The 17,824-nt window shown below is 40.7% G+C and overlaps 1 protein-coding gene across 11 annotated transcripts in view; it reads right to left on the minus strand.

The window, feature by feature from the left end:
- Positions 1 to 17,824, minus strand: part of PEX5L (peroxisomal biogenesis factor 5 like) — a 243,407-nt gene that overhangs the window by 77,589 nt on the left and 147,994 nt on the right. For 9 of the 11 annotated variants that reach the window (XM_078350214.1, XM_078350212.1, XM_078350210.1 and 6 more), the window contains 4 exons: positions 17,147 to 17,258; positions 9,710 to 9,904; positions 5,136 to 5,259; positions 4,147 to 4,243 (listed from right to left, as the gene is read on the minus strand). In XM_078350214.1, coding sequence (XP_078206340.1) covers positions 4,147 to 4,243; positions 5,136 to 5,188 — 150 coding nt within the window. In that variant the 5' untranslated portion in view covers positions 5,189 to 5,259; positions 9,710 to 9,904; positions 17,147 to 17,258. The remainder of the gene's footprint in view (positions 1 to 4,146; positions 4,244 to 5,135; positions 5,260 to 9,709; positions 9,905 to 17,146; positions 17,259 to 17,824) is intronic. The other 2 variants (XM_078350215.1, XM_078350218.1) reach the window with 1 other exon arrangement.

The raw sequence follows: 17,824 nt of genomic DNA on the forward strand, positions 1-17,824 counted from the left end.
CGTCCCTCTCCTCTCGGAAGAGCAGATTTCGGTTCCAAGCATCTGGCCCTTCTCTGAGTTGCCTGCTTTGTGTGACTGTGCACGCTTTGGCATCAGTCTGTTTGCAAGCCTTTTCTCCTATTCATCAGTTTGTTTTGTAGACTCAAATTCTCAAAACTTCCAGAGGTGGAAGGAAAGTTCCTTTTATCCCTACGGTATTCAAAACACTATTTGAAGGAGGTTAGACTAAGTTCTTCCTTTTCCTCATCTTGTGAAGAAAATTTGAAAGCATCAGTTCTTCACATTGTGAGCTTCCAGTTTCTCTGTGGTTCTGAAATACAATTTTTAAAGGAATCTGGTAAATAGGTCTTCACCTGTGGGGTCACTGCCTTAGATAATTTATGTTAGCTTGAGAGAGAAGAAAACATCTCCTTGATTTTCCTGTGAACCATCTGACTTATACTTTCTTTTTCTTTTTTTTGCAGTCTTGCTGTGTTACCCAGGCTGGAATGCTGTGGCACAATCTTGGCTCACTGCAAGTTCTACCTCCTGGGTTCAAGCAATTCTTATGCCTCAGCCTCCTGAGTAGCTGGGACTATAGTCACGTGCCACCACGCTTGGAATAATTTTTGTATTTTTAGTAGAGACAGGTTTCACCATGTTACCCAGACTGGTTTTGAACTCCTGACCTCAAGTGATCCATCCACCTTGGCCTCCTAAACTGCTGGGATTACAGGCGTGAGCCACCATATCTGGCCCCATCTGAGTTATGCTTTTAAGGTGAAATTTTATACCACCTTCATGATTTTGCTTTATCTATATAGATAGTTCATATATTAAAAGACAAAATATTTATGCTTCTAACAGTATCATGTTAAATCAACTCCTTACATATTTTAAGTTCAGCCTAAAGATTTCTCTGTACGTAGTGAATCATAACCTAAATGGAGGTGTAAAGAAACTGTAACCCACTCATGTGCCAATCACATAGTTTCGGCTGATCAAAGTGGGGCAATTGTTCAAACTGTTCAAATAAGGCAGATGCCAAGCTGTCACCAATATGGCTGTTTCTGTTCTTCACTTCGGTTTTCTGAACAAGTTATAACCAATGAGACTATTTCTGTTCCTCATTTCAGTTTTCTGGACATCACCTTCCTTTCACTGCCTGTAAATCTTCCACCACGTGGCTTTGCTCTAGTCTCTCTTTGCCACCTCTGACTCAGGAGGCTGCCTGATTTGTGAATTGTTCTTTGCTCAATTACTCTATTAAATTTAATTTGGCTAAGGTGTTTCTTTTTCTTTTCTTTCCCCCCCCTTTTTTTTTCCTTTTTTTGAGACAGGGTCTTGCTCTGTCTCCCAGGCTGGAGTGCAGTGGCTCAATCTTAGTTCCCTGCAGCCTCTGCCTCCCAGGCACTTCAGCCTCTTGAGTAGTGGGGACTATGCCCGGCTAATTTTTGTGGAGACGGGGTTTTGCTATGTATCCCAGGCTGATCTCAAACTCCTGGGCTCAAGTGATTCACCCACCTTGGCCTCCCAAAGTGCTGGGATTACACAGTGCTCAGCCAGATTTTTCTTTAACATCTTTCTGTCTTTATTACAAGTAGATTAATTAGGTTGTTCTCTTGCTGTTTGAGTGACTTGGTGTTTCAGATCTATTAAGTGCCAAATTCATGAAATTTTCCTAATTTAACCATAGGCTGAAATTAAAACTAGGAGATTAAGAATTTCCTTAGTTTAGGCAAACCTGCATAAGTAAGCAGGCAATGTTTTTTTTTAAAAAAACAAGCAAAGAACAAATTCTTTACAAAGAATTGATAACTCTCTAAGGATTCATCAAGAGTTATCCAGATAGAAAACTCTCATTGTGCATTTTAAACTATGTTTTGGAGACAATATAGTCTCAGAAAAATTTTCTAACGTACTTTGTCTGCTTAAATAAGGTGCACTGGTGGGTAAGAGGAAGGTGGGATGAAGCTGGACAACCAGCAGGAGAGTAGCAGTCACTGGAATAAGATAAAGGCATCCGGGGTCTCTATGGCAACCAGGACCCGGCTGATCTTCCACCTCAGCTCCTTGTAGAACAGGCTGCCTGTGCCAAGTCTCACCCGCTTTAGAAACAAACGTTTTATCGCTCCATTAAATTGTTCCAAGAATTCTGCTTTATGAACAGTACCAATTACTTTAGCTGAGCCTAAATCTCTACTGTATTTACCAAGAAATGGTTTTCTGATACAGTAAGTGCAATAAATTTTCTTTTAAAAAATACATCTAGAGTGAGCACAAAGGGAAAAACTACATTTTTATACTGCATTTATGGTTCACTGAGGTTTGCAGGGTATTTGTTCAGGAAGTTAGTGGACTTGTTTTCCAGCCAAGATCTGGGAGCAGTACCGGTGCTCTCCTGTAGAGGGCGGGTGTTTGCAGAGGGCACTGCTGGTGGCTTGAAGTTTCCAGTGGCCTATTTGCTAAAGATTTCTGTCTGTGTCCTCCCTCTCTCTGCCACTTACTAGTTGTGGGTCACAGACAAGTTTCTTTAGCTCACTGCACCTCAGTTTTGCTGTCTATAAAAAGGAGGTAATAATTGAACTGACCTCATCCAGCTATTTAACAGAAAAAAAATGAGCTAATATATAAGAAGTCCTTATTATAAAACTCAATAATAGCTGCTATTACTATAAATATCTCTTTATTTCACCTCAGATAGTATATTTCCTCCTTTAGTTTCAGCATCTAGTAAGCTCAAGAAAACTTCTCTTGCTCATTTTGTCACACTTATTTTCCTTAAACACTGAGTCTCCTCTCAACTAGATTGTAGAATGCATGAACTTGGATGCACACACTTTATGATATCTTTGCAGTTTTAGATCAAGGTCTTTAAAAGTCTTCAAGGGAATGAAAAGACTCAGACTGATTTCGGCCTTCTTAGAACCACAGGAGATATGGTCTTAATTGTAGAAGATAACTAGTTATAAAAAAGCTAGCTGGCCAGGTATGGTGGCTCATGTCTGTAATCCCAGCACTCTGGGAGGCCGAGGTGGGTGGATCACGAGGTCAGGAGATCGAGACCAGCCTGGCCAAATGGTGAAACCCTGTCTCTACTAAAAATACAAAAATTAGCTGGGCATGGTGGCGTGTGCCTGTAATCCCAGCTACTTGGGAGGCTGAGGCAGGAGAATCACTTAAACCAGGGAGTTAGAGGTTGTAGTGAGCCAAGACTGTGCCATTGCACTCCATCCTGGGTGACAGAATGAGACTCCATCTCAAAAGAAAAAGAAAAAAGCTAGTTAAACTGGACTTAAGGGTCAAGTACTGGACAGACAGACCTGGCACATACCCTACTTCCACCAGTGATTTAGTGGAGTGTCCCAGGAAAGTATGTTTGATGTCACTGAGACTAAAGAGCATCTTTAAAGTGAGGTTAACAATTCACAGCATTAGCTGAGTGTTACACATAACACTTAAAAACACATTGCAAAGTCCCTGATACTTAGTAGCACTCACAAATAGTAGCTATTATTATCATCATTACTGCTAATACTATAATAATATATTTTCTCAGTATGACATTTATTTTCATGTGACAGTCAGGGTACCAATGCGTAGTGTGTTCCACAGGGCATAGATGTGAATGAACACTCAAGATGTAATTTCCTCTCCATCAAGTTCTGTTATGTAAATAGTGCTAATAATAGAGTAGAACAGATTTTTGTATTGCAAAATAACAGAACAGTAAATGGTAGAACAAGGAAAAAGTGCTAAGTACACAGTGAATTCATTAACACATTTTCCAGCCAAATGTGTAGATACACACAGATACACCTGTATTTCAGCTATTTTAAGCATTGAGATAGCTACTGAATGAAACAGCACATAAAACACAATGTACAAAAAATACTTCAAACCTTTTGTACCAAATTAAAAGAAAACATGTATGCTATAGGTTATGGACAGGAAGAGATGGGTTCATTAAAATAAAACACGTATGTTATAGGTTATGGACAGGTTATAGACAGGTTATGGACAGGTTATGGACAGGTTATAGACAGGTTATAGACAGTTTGTGAGCAGGAAAAATGGGTTCATTAAAATAAAACACTAGTAAGCTATATGTTATAGACAGGTTATGGACAGGAAAAGATGGATTCATTGAGTAATCAGTTTTGTTACCTGAGTTGGAGCCACTAATTCCAACTCTGAAGTCGACTCAGAGTTGAGGGCGCTTTTCCCACCACTCAGTTCTGGTTGAGATCTGTGCTCTGAGGACCTATAAGGGATGCATTAAGGAAATTAAATGTACCTCTAGAAACAAATTAAGCTATAAATCCAGCCAAGATACCTAGGCCTTTGGATCATTGAAAGCCATGATGTCAAAGCTCTCATCAAAATTCTGATGATAAAGATAGGTTTCATGTATTTCTATTATAATGGCCACTTTCTGAATGTAAGAGGCTGCAATGTGCTAGGTGTTATTATCTTGGATTGATTAAAAACTCCAACTATGGGCAAAAAGTAAATAAATGAAATACATTTTTGTTACAGAAATTCTATTTTATAAAAAAAATGACATATTTTTTTGAGGGGGAGGAACTTCCCACAGAGTGTCTCAGGAGAGATTTTATCTTTCTGTAGAATTTGAAATGTTGTGATAAGTGGAGATGTGGCAAGGCAAGCAGGAGACAGAAGCTGGACCCTGCCCTTTAGGAAGCTTCAAAAATATGGTGTGACTCAGATGGCCAGACTTTCTCATAAGCATCGATGCCTTATTTTTAACTATTTCATTATCTGATAGTGGATGATTGAGCAAATCAAAAAAAGGCCCCTGTATAAACTGCAAACATTTAACCATTCTTTATGTAACACATTGACTATACTCATGCATATACACCTGTTTTTATAATCAGCACAGTTTCACATTCAGAACGTTATTAACAATGCTGAATTACGAATCTCTCAAAACGCTTATTGACTGAGTTGAATAAATTTTTGACGGCTGAGATGAAATAACCCGAACTGGTAGAAGCCACAATAATTAGCACTGTTATATAGGGGTTACATGTGACGCCAAGTATTCGCATTGACGTAACTCATTGGTTATTTCAGTGCCAGTCAGAAAGCTGATACACAAATGGGCATTTTCTGGCATTGAAGAACCTTACCATAAGAGCTCTTTTGATCCAGTTCTAGATGAGCACGATTTTCTCTCTGCCATTGGATGTCCCTTGCTGTTTCGATCTCCGTGAAACTTCACATCATCCCACTTTTCCAGCTGTGTTTGAATGTCTAGTAAGTACAGAGGAAGCGGGTGAGGCAGGCGGGAGAGCGTGTGGTGCAGAGAAAAGAGAGATTAATTAAGACAGAAAAATCTTATCCAAGTGAACTTCATTCAACTGATGTTCTCAAGCCCCAAGATCAACCTTTATCTTTTCAATGTTGCATAAAAATTATAACTTGTTTACATGCTCTGCTCATGTACCCCAAAACCTAAAATCCAATAAAAAATTAAAAAAAAAATTATAACTTGTGCAGCTAAATAGAAACCTCCTATTAAGATAAATTGCATTGCTTTTACAGTTAAAGCAAGCAAGTTGTTTAACTGAATTTATTTCTGAAGCTGTGTGCATTCTGAATCTTGCATATGGGCCTGTGTGATCCGGTGTGGGACACACATCTGGAGTACTACCCTATCAGTCTCCGGCTAAAGCGGGGGCTTCAGAGGAGTTTCTAGCATGATTCCAGAAAGAAATTCTGTTTAAACAGATGAGCTTCAATGTTAAAAGGAGGTGGGAATAAACCAGGACATATTCACAGCTTTTGAATAAAGCATGTAATTTTCCACCAAAGGAGGGAATTTATAATGGAGGAGAGAGAACGGAGGCCATGAGGGCAGCCGAGGGAATGCTGGCACCATTTTATCCCTGTGGCTTCGTTCTTACACATAAAATTCTGGCTAGATTCTCTCTCATTAACAGGTGTGTGGCTGTGAATAAACCGCTGAAACAATCTTGGGATTGGTTTTTAGTTTATAAAAAGATCAGGCCAGGCATGGAGGCTCATGCCTTTAATCCCAGCACAGTGGGAGGCAGAGGCGGGTGGGTCACCTGAGGTCAGGAGTTGGAGACCATCCTGGCCAACATGGTGAAACTCTGTCTCTACTAAATGTGAAAAAAGTAGCAAGGTATGGTAACGCATGCCTGTAATCCAGCTACTTGGGAAGCTGGAACAGAATTGCTTGATCCGGGGAGGTGGAGGTTGTGGTGAGCCCAGAATGCATCATTGCACTCCGGCCTGGGTGACAGAGCAAAACTCATTCTCACACACACACACACACACACACACACAAAGATAGGTTTGCAGTTGATGTTCTCTAAAGTCTTTTTTCCCCTTCTTTTTAAAAACGGTGGTAAAATATACACAACAAACTGACCACTGAAACCAAATTTTAGTGTACAATTCAGTAGCGTTAGTGCGTTTACACTGCTGTGTAAACATCACCGCTATCCATCTCCAGGATTTCACATCATTTAAAACTGAAACTCTTTACTCATGAAATGCTAACTCCTCATTCCCCTCCCCCACAAACCCTGGCAAAATTTATTCTACTTTCTGTCCCTATGAACCTGACTGTTGTAGGTGACTCATACACGTGGAATCATACAATCCAGGTCTATTCTTCCTTATGCAAAATGTTTGGGACCAGGAGTGTTTCGAATTTGGGATTTTTTTTCTTAGTTTTTGGAGTACTTGTCTGTGACATAATGAGATATTTTGGGACTGGGACTCAAATTTAAACATGAAATTCACTTATGTCTCATATGCACCTTACATGTATAACCTGAAGGTAACTATGCAGTATTTTAAATATTCTTATGCATGAAACAGAGTTCTGACTGTCACATGAAGTCAGGTGTGGAATTTTCAACTTACAGATTTTGGAGGATTTCAGATTTTTGAATGAGGGATGCTCAGCCTGTATTTGTCGTTTTGTGCCTGGTTTACCTCACTCAGTACGATACCTTCAAGGTTCATCCACGCAGTAGCATGTAAGCTATTCTTTTCCAAGGCTGAATAGGTTAATTGTATGTATATACATTTTGTTTATCCACTTGTCTCATGATGGGTTTCAGCTGTTCCCACCTTTTCACTGTTGTGAGTAACACTGCTATTCTTAAAGGTGCTTTTCAACTAAGTACTTTTACAACTTCTTCAAGGACATTGCTTTCAGAAGCAGAGAAATAAATGTTCATCATCTGCATGTTTATTGTGTTATACTGTAATATATTAACATATTATTTTTTAAGACAACGTCTTACTCTCTTGCCCAGGCTGGAGTGCTGTGGTGCAATCATAGCTCACTGTAGCCTCACTCTTTTGGGCTTAAGCGATCCTCCTGCCTCAGCCTACCAAGTAGCTGGGACTACCGGCTTATGTCATTATGCCAGGCTAATTTTCAAAGTTTTGCAGAGATGAGGTCTCACTGTGTTGTCAAAGCTGGTCTCAAACTCCTGGCCTCAAGCAATCCTCCTGCCTCAGCCTCCCAAAGTGCTGAGATGATAGATGTGAGCCACTGCACCAAATCAATGTATGAATATATCCTTATGTAAATGTATAAATGTTACTAACTTACTTGTACAACTGAATAAACCTAGATGGTGAGGAATAGTAGAGTTATAAAATTTCCCTCCAAAGACGGACCGCAAAGAGGGATGGCAGGGAGAGGGGTTCCTGTCTATGCCACTCATCTGAACAAGCACCTGGTTCTCTTTCTGCTTTTTACAATCGATCCCCGGAAGAGCTCATCTACACCCAGATTCCAATGCCCATTCATACACAGGCTTCTGATTTACAAAGCTCCATTTCCGACTCCGCTCTTTTTCTCCAGTTCTAGAATTATATACTTAACAGTCTGTTGGAGGTATCCACTGAGAAGTCCCATCGCTTCCTCAAATGTAGCAGGTTCAAAGTTGAGCTCAACAGTTTACTCCTGCTCCTCCTCTATCTTCTGGCAGGGAGTTTGGCACATTCTACACGTCCCCACTGGCTCTCATATACATAGTATCTTAGTTTCCAAGTCTTGTTTTTATAATTTTTGGAAGCTGTCTCTCTCTCATTATCCCCCTTGTCCCTGTCGGGCCTCTGCAGTGGTCTCCCTGCCCTGATTCCTCATCCATGCATCCACCAGAGACAGATTTGTTCTAAAGTAGAAACTGCTGCTGTCATTCCTCTTAGCGGAATCCTTCAAACATCTTCCCTCCTCCCCCGATGTTAAGGGCATAGCATCCAAGAATTCCCATTATCTCACCACTGGGGACTCTCAGACGTTTTCTCTCGCTATTCTGCCATCCTTGAGTACCACTGAAATATATATATTCACTTAAAAAGACATCTTTCCATGTTTATCTGTGTGTGAACCCCTTTGCTTTCTGCTCCAGGGAAGCCCTTCCCCGTTCTCCCCACCTCTCTCCTGATCTATCTTGAATCTGGCAAATTCCTATGCATTCCTCAAACCTCAGCTCACACAGTGCCTCTTGTAAGACACCTTCTCCCACTGGCTGGGCCAATAGCACGACGAGGAGGCTCATGTAGTAGTAACTGATCTGGGTTTTCCTTCATTGCAGCATATAGTTACTATTTTATTATAATCATGTCATCATTTTTCTGTCTCCCCACTAGACTGTAAATTGCTAAGGCACAGAGAGCTTATATTTTTCATCTTATATTATTCCTAGCGCATAGTCTGTGCTGGAAATATGGTAGCCACAGAGAAATGTCTACTGAACAAATGAATAAATTAATTATGACAATTTAACATACGCACATCATAGTAATAAGTGATGTCACATATAGATCTCATTTATCCTTCACAGCCTTATGAAGAAGCTATGACTATGATCTCCTTGTGAATGTATAAACAATATTCACCTCCCCCCACATATATACACACACATACAGCAGTCAGTCACATCCAGGGAAGATTCATGATCCCCTGGGCTTTCTAAAATACCTGTCACTGTTCTTTTCTTGAGAAAGGAGAGCTTAATGTGTCTAGTTCCCAGAGCTGAGAATTCAGCTGTCTTTTCTCAGAGGAGGTAGAATATGATGGAAAACATATGGGTTTTAAGTTAAGCAGAGCTAGGCTCAAACTTCAGCTCTTCCTCTTATCAACTGCGAGATCTTGGGCAAATTGCTTAAATTTTGAAACTTGGTTCCTCACATATTTCAAAGGATAACTTAATGAGATAATATATGTCAGTAACGCAGTGTGGTTCCTTAGGCATCGTAACCTATCGTCATATGGGAACTGTTATTACTGTAATGTACATATTCCCACACACGTTTGTTACCCACTGTTTCATCTGCTGACCCTGGGCCTTGCATTAGGGTTGTTTACTCACAAGTCCCTCTTTCTCATCCTAGACCTAGTGCTCCTAAAGAGCAAGATGCACGTTTTATCTTTATTTGTAACGTTAGTGCCTAGCCTGGCGCCCAACCTATCAATAACTCAGTATTTGTGGGTTGAGTAAATAAATGAATCAACCAGTTATGCAAAGTTGAGCTCCCAGTTGCTATACAATACAAGCCCAAAAGAAGCTAGGTCCTGCCCTGTTTCCACCATGGAAGATGCCTTTTCTAGCCCTTTATTCACTGTTCATTGCCATTGATGAAAGCTTCCTCTCGCATCCCCTCCAGCAGAGCAAGATGGAGCATCCACAGCCACAAGCGATTGCCTTACCTAGATCTAAGGATGAAGTCTCCGGGGCTCTGAGAGGTTGGCCTCTCTGCTCAGCATCCGTGCCGATGAGGCCAGCTACGTCAGCCTTTTTCTTGAGGGATGAGGTTTTTGATGAGGGCTCTGACTTCTTGGCTTTGGTCTGGGTCTGAGAGACTGGTTCACTCAGGTCGAGGAGATCTAAGCCAGTGGTCAATACTATCAGAAATGGAAGAGGTTAAGATAAGCCCATTTATTACTCTGAACTTACTATTATTATGATTATTTGAGACAGAGTCTTGCTCTGTCACCAGGCTGGATCACTGTAACCTCCCCCTCCCAGGGTCAAGCAATTCTCCTGCCTCAGCGATCAGAGGCACGTGCCATGACACCTGGCTAAGTTTTGCATTTTTAGTAGAGATGGGGTTTCACCATGTTGGCCAGGATGGTCTCGACCTCCTGACCTTGTGATCCACCTGCCTTGGCCTCCCAAAGCGCTGGGATTACAGGTGTGAGCCACTGTGCCTGGCCTGAAGTTATTTTTTAAAATAGGTTTCAGTTGGGTACAGAAAGATTTTGTGTTTGTAGGATAGGTTAGAATAAAATTAAGTCAGCTCACCGCTGATTTATAAAGACAGCTTGTTACACTGGGATGTTCACTGCATCTATTCTTATATTTGGTGTAGCACAAATCAGTAAGAAAGGACTTAGACCAGCCTCAGCAATGATGAAGTTTTGATGACATTAAAATAATAAAACTAAAACTGAGTTCAGGCGTTATTTACTTTAGTGCTTTGCTTTATTTACATGAAGGTTATTCTAGATTGCAGTTTCCCAGAAAGGAGTCTATCATATTCAGAGATTTAGTGAAGCTTTTGAATGTCTTTGTGTTTTAATTTTAAACAGTAAAGTATATGGGATGCAAAGTACTGCTGTTAATAATCTTTTATTTAACTAAGCAGTTCAATCAGAAAATGGCACCCTGTTTGGGTTCCCACAAGAGAGATATTTTATACTCCAGTGGATGAATAGGTACCCACGTTAACACCTTTGCTGTTGAGTATGCAAATTTAAATTTCAATATAACAAACTATAAAACTTACACTTTCACTTTCTAGCAGGTTGATGACATTGCATTAGACAGTCTAATGAAAGCAGAAATAATAACTTGTTCAAATGCAGATTAGGCAAATGAGAATTGAAAAAGCAAGTTTTATAACCTTCGCTGCTTCTTTCTTCAGTGCCCATAACCAGTGTCTGACTAGCTCATTGTGAGAAACAGAAAATTCAAACTGAGAAGGTCCTTGCAGCTCTGCCCCTCCCCGTACCTGCCATTCCACTGGCCCTGGCACTGCCCTGGAGAGACTAGCTTCTGAGCAACACTGGTGGCTTCCTGGCGTGGAATCTCTGCACCCAGCTACTTAGGAAAGCGACAGAAAGGCAAAGCACTCTACTTGCATTAACCCTCCGTGGCAGTCCACAACAGTAACCGTACCACTCCTCTTTCATCTCCAGGCTTTTTTCTAGGTGGGGAATGAGTTTTTGCTAAAGTCTCAGTACTCTTCTGTCTGCCTCTCCCTTGCACTCAAAGGCAGGGGCAGGACTCCACTGAACTCACAACCAGGATTTCTTTCGTACTGTGCTGCTTCATGAGCTAAGCATTCCTTCGGGATCTTCAGGACGGTGTGTCAAACTTTACTCTTAATAACCTTGTTTTCTGATTCCAATTCCAAGTCACAGAGTTGGATGCTGTTGGTGAAGTGGAAACAGCACTGCTGTCTCTGTCACTGCTTAGCTGTGTGGCATGAGGTAAGTTTCTTGACCTCTCTGAGTTTCGGTTTCCTCATTTGAAAATGGGGAATTAATTGTCTTTAAGGTACGAGATGAAGATGAAATGATCTAATGCATGCAAATTGCCAGGTATACAATAGGTACTCAATAAATGTGATTTCCATTCTTCGGTGGCCAATTTGTGATGTTTTTCTATCCTTTTAGTTGCTGCTGCTACGGTTGTTGATGTCCTCCTGTTTTCTCTGTTTCTTTTTATTTGAGACAAGAATCAGATCCACACACTGACAGAAAGAAAATGCTACTGGGAATAAAACTGAAGATGAGACAAGATTCTAGTTCTACGGAGGATCCTCTGAAGTAAATTCATCATAAAATGGCCTGAAAGTGTCAGCTTATCTCAACAGAATCTTCCTGAGGCAAGAGGAAGCACTTTCCAATGCTAAGGTGCCCTGAGATACCAGGGACGCCCTGTGGCTAGGACGTACTTCAATGTGGAGGGAAAGAAGCGGCCTTCAGAACTAAGCTGCCTGGCTTTATGTCCCAAATGGAATCACGGCAGACGGCCAACACAGGCTAGAATGCCACACATTTATATCCCCTGAGCGTTCACATAGAAATTTCCAGACCACTAATACTCTGGTAAGGAGTCTAGGCACAATGTGACGTCCCTATAAAGGAGGAAAGGAAATTGATGACAGCCTATGGAATGCCGTGTATATCTTTTTACTAATCATACAAACAATTAAGATTGGTCACTTGCTCCTAGACTTTTAGGAGCAAATTACAAAGGAATTGTCTACTTGAACATGGGAAGTACATTTGTAACAGGATAACAGCTGGTGGGTACTAATTTAATTCTATATCTGCTTCTCACCATTCAGAATAAATGAATTACTAACAGGGTGAACTGCGCATTCAAACTTGGCTCAGTAAGGCTCTCTCCCCTCCAGAGTGTCCTGGGCACTTCCTGCATTTGTTCTGAGCTCTTTGCCTCTTTGCTCTTTTCCTTGTAAATGTGAAACAAATGCTTGGCACATATAAAAGGCCTAACTGGCTAGCCAGTGATGAAGGAGGTAGCTTGGGGGTCAAATGGCAAGCTCCGAAGCTGGGAAAGTCCATTTTCAAAAGCAGAGAAGGGTGGGTGCAGCCCTTTTAGCACGTGTGTGTCCTTTAGTTAAGATTTAAAAACCAGAATCTTATGGCTCCACACATGCTTCAAAGACAGCATTCCTTGGTATGGAAGGGTGGTGTCTGCTCTGCGGATTTTAAGATCCTATTGTGAAGATTCTTCAGGCATGTGAAAGTTTGGGTTTCAGTATCTGTGTGCTTCAATTAACAGCATGAATATGTGTGTGGCAGCTCACATTTTAAACCCCAGTGCTTTGGGAGGCCAAGGCAGGAGGATCGCTTGAAGACAGGAGTTTGAGACCAGCCTAGGCAATATAACAAGATTCAGTCACTACAAAACAATTAAGAAAATAAAAAATAAATAGCCAAGCGTGATGGCTGTCACCTGTAGTCTCAGCTGCTCAGGAGGCCAGGTGGGAGGACTGCTTGAGCCCAGAAGTTTGAGCCAGCCTGAGTGACAGAGTAAGACCTGTCTCTCAAAAAAAGGAGCACAAAGGATAATCTCCTCTTACAGTGAACGTGAAAAGTACGTGCGTGTGCACATGTGTGCACGTGTGGGAGTGTGTGTGCACGTGTGTGTATGTGTGTGCACATGTGTGTGTATGCATATGTTAGTGTAGATCCAATAAAATACCTAATGGGTACAATCTTGTTTTCACATATGCAACCTTTTCTCTGGACCCGTTAGTCACCATCACAGCTTCACAGGCTGTGAGATCCCACTGCCTAAGGGCTGCCACTGACTTCACTTCTATCTGCTCTAGCAGGGGAATTCCAGCTCAGTTGCTTCCGAGCAGGCTACGTTTCGCCAGCCACCTCATAGCACTTTGTCCTGCCTTCTTCAGTTAAACGAATCTATTTTGGTGTCTTGATGCTATGTGTGTGTTGTGGATAAAATAAGGCTTCTAGAACAGTGGTGAAGACTGTCTGCATTCAAATGCCTACCTTGCCCCATGCTAGCTGTGTGTTGGGGCAAGCTACTTAGTCTCAGTGAGCCTCAGCTTCTGCCCACCTAAAATAAGAATAAAACTATTTTACGGGGTAAAATACTGGATGAAGTGCTTATCTAAAGCTCTTGGAACAGCACTATAAGCGTAGTCACGATGCAAATCAGTATCTGTTGCTACCAGAAGACTACCGGAAGCATTCATGCTTGAAGCAAACTGTAGACATATGATGCTGTAAATGATCACAAAACTACATATTGAAAATATACGATATGGTGAAAGTGCTTATGAATGTTTTCTTGTTTAGTCTACATAAGATTCCTGTGAAAAAGGTATTCTAATTTCACATATGAGAAACCTGAGGCTTGGCAATATTAAGTAACTTGTCCAAAGTCACACAGCTGGTGTGGTAGAAAAACGTTCCCCTCTTAAATGCCCACATTCGAATCCTCAGGACCTGTGAATATTTACCTTGACATGTCACATGGCAAAGGGACTCTGCAGATGTAATTAGGTATTAGGAGATTGAAAGATTAATCTGGATGACCCCTGTGGGTCCTATGTCATCCTGAGGGTTCTTATAAAATGCAGTTGGGGGGTCGGAGCCAGAGAAGGAGCTATGAGGACAGAGACTGAGGTGTGTGTGAGAGAGAGTGAGACAGAGCTGCTGGTTTTGAAGACGTAGGAAGGAGTCATGAGCCACCAAACTATAGGTGCCCTCTAGAAGCTGGAAAAGGCAAAGCAACAAATTCTGTCCTCGAGCCTCCAGAAGTAATGTATCTCTGCTGACATCTTGATTTTAGGATGATAAATTTGTGTTGTTTTAAGCATTAAATTTGTGGTAACTGTTACAGCGGCAATAGACAACTAATATAACTGGTATGTCGGTGTTCATACCGGGATTCAAACACAGGACACAGGTCTCATCTCTCCAAAGTCTGTGTTCTTACACAGTCCTCTCTAGACTTCATCTGAACCTTAAGGCAGTGCGCCGACTTTACTGATAAGGCTTTAATTCATTTATTTGTTTAGCTTCTAATTATTTGGCAGTTTGAATAGTCTGAGGCATGATTTATTTTAAATAGTTGGCACTCTCAAAAACTTTTATTTTTCAGATAATCTAGTTGAATTAGGTGGAAAAATTATAATTTAGAGCTTCTATGAGGCAAAAGATATGTTCTTTCAGGATTCATAGAGAAAAACAATATCTGACCTCTGAAAAAGGTAAATATTTCCTATATTTTTTATTTTGTATTGATTTATATAAAAACTAGATTTCTTAGGAATTAAAAAATATGTAATATTTTTGCCTTGAGATATACTCCTAAGATTAAAAACATGCTATGAAACGAGTCTTTCTTCAGGATAAAAATCTGTGTGAACCAGGTGCACTGAAAAATGAAGGTGAGGAAAAAATCCCCGCCCTCAGAACACTGTCTATGCTGGAGAGCGTTATGGGTTGAGTGGTTTATGTCGAAGTCTTAACACCCAGTACTAAGATTATCTTATTTGGAAATAGGGTCATTCAAGATATAAACATGAGGTCATATTAGAATCAGGTGGGCCCCTACTTTAATCGGACTGGTGTCCTCATAAAAAGGGGAAATTTGGACACAGAGACAGACCTGCACACTGGGAGACACACACACACAGAGAAAACACCGTGTAAATATTGGAGCTGCGCTGCCGTCAACCAAGGCAGTACCAGGAATCAGAAAAGAGGCAGGGAACAGATCCTCACTCAGCACGTTCACAGGGCGCATGGCCAGGCTGAACGCATGCTCTTGGGCTTCCAGCCCTCAGCACTGAGACAGTAGGTTTCTATGGCTGAATCAGCTCTGTGGGTGGTACTTTGTCACGGCAGCCCCAGGACTAGTACAGAAGGCAATGCTGTGGATATTGGGATTGTGAGAAATTATACTTTCTTTTGAAGTTTTTTCCTCCAATTATTTCACAGGTCTTTCTATTATATATTAGAAAAATCAAGCCGAAAGAAGCTTTTGAATCAAATCTTACATTGCTCTCTCAGGCTGGGTCCTTTCTAAGTGACTTAGTTTTCCCAGCAGTGAGAATTGGAGCCTGAAAAGGAAATTCTCAGTGCATACAATTCTCAGGGATTCATCTGCAATCAGATACACAAGGTTCTTTGTATCCTTCTGGGTAGTTCCTGAGTTTTGAAGGGGCGAGCTTCAGTTTCATAGATCAGGGGATGAATCTGATCTGATAGTATCTGAACTTGTTTAATTTCCCACCTAGAATTTACCAAGTGCCATTTATGGAAAGTGATAGCTGAATTTAGAAAATGATTGCTGTCGTGTGAAATAAACAAGTTAATGCAACTGAAAAATGAAAGTGTAGGGAACACATGCTGTTCTCACCTAAAATCTAACAGAAATGGTTACACCAGTTAAGAGTTTACATGGAGTTAAGCTTTTTCACTATTCAAGGAAGGAGTGCTTCCTTGAATCTTTCCAATGAACTTATGAGATGTAGACCTTACTATCATTAAACACATGGAGAAACTGAGGCGTACTGAAGCCATACGCCCACTGGATACGGAGCTAAGGTTTGCATTCATGGAGTCTGAACCCAGAAACTGTAAAGTATGACTTCGCATAAGGAGCCTATCTCATGCTAGTTAATCATGTTGTAATTCTTGGCATTTTGGAAAAATCATGATTTCCTTCTCCTGTGGTTTTACTCACTAGAAATATAATGAAAATATGCAAGCCAACCACAAACTGAAGCCCAGATGACAAAATGGAATGAATTTAACAGACACTATGTGATTATCCTTTTCTTTTTCCATTAAGTTCTGCTCTGCACATCCAACATAACCTTTGTTCTTTGATTCTGAACTTCATTTTTTCCTTCTTATTTGAATGACTAACTTTGAGTGTGAATGCTGACCGAATGAAATCACTGCGGGAAGACTGCCTCTGCAAGGGAAGTGTAATTTATACCACTGGCATCCTGTACTCATTGGATTAATACTTACTGAGTGTCTATTCCTATGTGTCACAGGCACTGAGCAGGGGGTGGCTTACTATTTGAGAATATTTAATTCCAGGAGAAAGTTCCAATAAATTGTTGTAAGGGGGAGGAAGTAACACATTATAAGACAGAAAATGAAATTGGCCCTATGCGACCCCAAGGATGTAGGATATTTTGTCATTTAAATCCACTTGAAAAGATGGCCACATTTTTACTTGCTGGACTTCTGTTATAAAAATATGTCCAGAAATAACTGGACCCTCAGCCAGAATTTGAAAAACTTGACTCTGAAATAGATGTTTTTGTTTTAAAGATTTTTCTAATGTGCTGCAACTTTAGACATAAATATGTTAAATATGAAATAATACATGAAAACACGATTCATTGCTAATAGTGGTATACTTATGTTCAGCAAAATTGGTTGGGTAATATACATTGCAATTTCTGTGATTTATTGGCTTATGCTAAATAGTATACATTATAAAGTTTCATTTGGTTGCAAACACTATTCCCCACTTAAAAGCTATTATGGAAAAAATGTGCATTTTACTATAGTTAAAATGAACTCTATTTGAGGAATGGTTAAAAGCGAAAGAATTACCAGCTGTATTGGATGTTACTGGCCTTGCTATTGCTTCCGATTTGGTTTCACAGAGAAAGTCATCGATGGAGGGACTCAGGAGGGGTCTGCTTTCCTGTTGCTCATTCACCAGCTGAGAACAAATGAACACAGGTGTCAAAGGGCTTTGTTAAACTGCAGAATCAGATGAATTAAAATGCAGCCTTGCAACAAAAGGAGAATAGCAAGCCTACCCAAAATAAATAAATACATAAATAAATAATGGGGCGGGGGCAAGAAAGAAAAAAGTACCAAGAGGTGGGGAATGAGCCTTTTAGCACTGTCAACATATTTCGGATGCAGCCAACTTCAATGTTTAAAGCTCAAGCTGTTTTTCCCCCTCCTGAAATAGACTTAACCTCTAATTTCAGTATGTAGAAAATGACACCTATTGAATCAGAGTTGCTAAGGGCCGATCTCACTCCTCACCTGGACAAAAGCTCCTTCTGAGACCTGGAGCAGTGGCTTCAGCCTCAAGGTGACACATTGTGGTTAGCACTGCTCAGTCAGTGTTGATGGGGAGAGTGTAAACACACAGTCAGCGTGCGCGGCTAAGTGCCTGCCTCTTCTTCCTCTCTTAAAAAGCTCGTCACCTAAAAACACACCCTCTACATTTCCTTAGAATGCTTTTGTATCACATAACACATAGTATCTTGGGCG

This window comes from Callithrix jacchus, chromosome 15, assembly GCF_049354715.1.
Source record: "Callithrix jacchus isolate 240 chromosome 15, calJac240_pri, whole genome shotgun sequence".
Taxonomy (NCBI): Eukaryota; Metazoa; Chordata; class Mammalia; order Primates; family Cebidae; genus Callithrix; species Callithrix jacchus.